Source organism: Urocitellus parryii, chromosome 8 (assembly GCF_045843805.1).
Source record: "Urocitellus parryii isolate mUroPar1 chromosome 8, mUroPar1.hap1, whole genome shotgun sequence".
In the NCBI taxonomy this organism is placed as follows: domain Eukaryota; kingdom Metazoa; phylum Chordata; class Mammalia; order Rodentia; family Sciuridae; genus Urocitellus; species Urocitellus parryii.
Window position 1 is genome coordinate 153,816,089 of NC_135538.1, and position 3,153 is coordinate 153,819,241.

General features: G+C 43.5%; 1 protein-coding gene across 1 annotated transcript; it reads right to left on the reverse strand.

The window, feature by feature from the left end:
• Positions 1-1,796: 1,796 nt before the first annotated feature.
• On the reverse strand, positions 1,797-2,777 carry LOC113201018 (putative vomeronasal receptor-like protein 4). Its single transcript, XM_077801560.1, has one exon. It carries the CDS (start codon positions 2,751-2,753, stop codon positions 1,797-1,799), a length of 957 nt encoding a protein of 318 aa, XP_077657686.1. The 5' UTR covers positions 2,754-2,777.
• Between the last annotated feature and the right edge of the window lie 376 nt (positions 2,778-3,153).

The following is a 3,153-nucleotide window of genomic DNA, read 5'->3' on the forward strand; positions in this document are numbered from 1 at the left end:
GATAGAGATGATATTGAACCTGTAGATGACTTTGGGTCCTATTGACCAAAGAACTTCATTATATGAGTTTAGGCATATTGTCAAACTTATCATTTCATAAATACTGGTTGGCTCTGTATCTCTCACATCTGTATTTAAGTCTGCCTGACTCACGGTGGTGTACTCACAAATGTGATGGGGAGTGAGGTCACATTCACCCCACTGTCCTTCCCTGTCCCATCTCTCCCCCTCCTTTCCTTCCCCTTTGTCTACTCCACTGATCAGCAGGGCCACCAAGAGACACAAAGAACCTCTGTCCCCAGGAGCGCCTGTGTCTCCTCCCTCTGATCCTACTTCAGTGAACATGTGGAGTGAGCACAATGCATCCCAGGTAGTGCAGAGGGGCTTGACGAGGCCCTCATTGTCAGAAGTGTGCATTCCAAACTCATGGGCTCTGGGTTCCAATTTAGGACAAGGGCAAAGCATTTTTTCCCCTAATTAAAACCAGAACAGTTTGTATATCATTAAAATTAGGGAAGGTCAAAAGCATGAGCAATGGAAAGGCCATAAAAAGCAATGTCTTTATAGAAGCCACAGATTGTTTTCAATTTTATTTATACACTTACTTAATAATGCATTTAAAGGTTTAGAAAATATGAAAAGAGAAAAATAATTTCTTGGTGCACCTCCATAAGGCTTCTTTCTCCCAAATGAGGAACTACTCTTCCAGGTTCTTTTATGTTTTGCAGCTGTTCATATGCAGACACAATCCAGTTAAATGCTTGGTATTCCTTTATAAAGTACTATTAGTCTCCACTGATTTTTATTTGTTATATTCCCTACATCCTAGTAGATATCAACCCACTTTTAACCCACCCTTGTTTTAACAAGTTGAATAAAATTCAACTTTGTTGAATAAAAATTATAAATACCTTTAAATAACAACAATGGCCTGCTGAGGGCCATTACCAAGTAGGTATGACGCATCGTATCCTTGCCAGTGTACCCCATGTTAAATGGACTTGCCTTGGAAATTTGCTGCGACCTTGCTTGTGTGTTTGAGAAAGGTGACCCTGCTCAATCACCAGGGTGGATCCAGGATTAGGGTGTATTCCTGCAGGAAGTATCTCCGTCCTTGGGTTTAGGGCGTGACAATAGGAGTTTTAGGGAAGTTGAGGTTGAAGATTATTGCTGCTGGGATTAGGGTGTTCCTGCTGCTTGTTCTCCTTGAGTTCTCGTGAGATTCAAATGGAATTTGAAAAAAGCCTCGTGGAGTAGGATTTGGGATAGGACATATTGGAATTGCCCCTGAACGTGTGTGGAGGCTGATGTGAGATCGGGAATAAAGAATTGCTGTTTGAGTCTACAAAGCTGTGTGGTGGCTCGTGATTCTGTGCCAAGCCGAGACATTGGCACTTGGCTTTCGGCAATGGCCCACTTATTGAATACTCAAGTTTGTTTATCAATTAAAACTGTAATATAAAATATTTTTATTCTGTGTATCTTATGTAAGCAAGCACATCTGGAAGACCAGGCCCTAGAATTGGACTTCTTGGGTCTGGAGATGAATACATAAGTGATCTTGATGTGATTTTCTGAATTGTTCTTTGGCTTCTCACTAGCAGAAGTGGTGGTATGAAAGAGCCACCTAACATGCAGGAGAACATCAGGAAGAAAAAAAGAGGAGATAGCTGGGTCCCTCCAGCTCCCAGTGACCTCTGTACATTCAAGACTGTCACCGACTTTGAGCTGTGAGAATGCACCTCTGTGTGACTTCCCTCCTCTTAATGTCTTGCATCACATACAGCAACACAAAATTAACAGGATTTCAAACATACTAAAAGGATCACTGAAATGGATAATTTCTCAAAATTTTTCTTTCTTTGAGCACGGCAACTTTCAACCAGATATCCATCTCTGTGAATCAGCAGAAATGGGCTAACAATCGCATAACCAACGGTCAGAAATTCATGAGCACTTCCAGATACACAATCCTTCAGTAAGGAGAAAAATGAACATAATGAAACAAAACAGTCTGCCCAATAGAAGAAGAGAAAGCAGAGCATCAGAAGGAGGACACTCTTAGCAGCCTTCACCTCAGGGGGGGTTCTGTGGAGGAGCTTGGAGGTCTGAAGGTGGAGCACCTGCTGGTGGTGCTTGTGGAGGAGGAAGACCATGTGGCCACTGGCCCCGCCCATGACACCCTGGAACACAGCATCTCTGAAGACCATGAGACCAGTGAAAATCCTTCCAATTATCCAGTTTTCTGGTATAAAATAGCAGTAGTTGTCACTTTCACTAAATTCTGATGTGTTCAAGCTGTTGGTACTTTTGATGTAAAATGGTAAGTTCATGCTTATCAAGGAATTGAGAATCCAACAGAAGAGCAACAAGGGAAGCAGGCGCCATGCTGACCTGGGCTGCAGCCTCCCCCACCTGGAGGCTCTGGGGCTGATGGTGATGGCCTGGACCACTGTGAGGAGACTGGTGGTGCTGATGGACAGGCCCCGGGCCACCCTCTCCAGATAAACCACCATCTTACAGCCTACGTCACCTAGGTTTCTCAAACCAAAGCTGGCTATTGTCCTTGGTGTGCCTTTGGTAAAAAGCATTAGGATATCTGCAGAAACCAAGTGGATGAGAATGAGGTGGATAGGTTTCTTCTCACTGCCTCTGAAAACGTAAATGTAGCTCACAAGGACAAAGGTGTTCCCAGCAATGCCCATTCCTGTTAGGAACATGAAGGTTGTTCCTTTTGCAAAGTTCAGAGCCATTTCTTACTTCTTAGGCAGAGGCCTGTGGATGCTGCAGACATGTTTTAGGGAAAAAAAAATCAGAAATGACTATATTTGTCTTCAGAAAGCCTTTCATACATCAGTTCTCTAAAGTGTCATGGCAGTCAGTACACACACCACAGTGCCAGTTTTATCTAAAGAACTATTCTACTCATTTTTCTGGTCTCTTGTTTTACTCCTCTTTTCCTCGTCTGTAACCAAAAGACTTGACAAGAACAATTTTAGAGGAGGAAAGCCTCATTTGTGGGCACGTGATTTTAGGGATCCCAGTCCACAGAGGGCCAACTCCATCCTCGAGGGCCAGAGGTGTGACAGAACATCATGGCAGATGAATGTGGTGCAGAAAAGTAGCTGAGAACATGGCAACAGGAAGCAAGAG

Excerpts from the sequence above, each read along its gene's own strand:
- LOC113201018 (XM_077801560.1), bottom strand. The coding sequence starts at position 2,753 with ATGGCTCTGAACTTTGCAAAAGGAACAACCTTCATGTTCCTAACAGGA.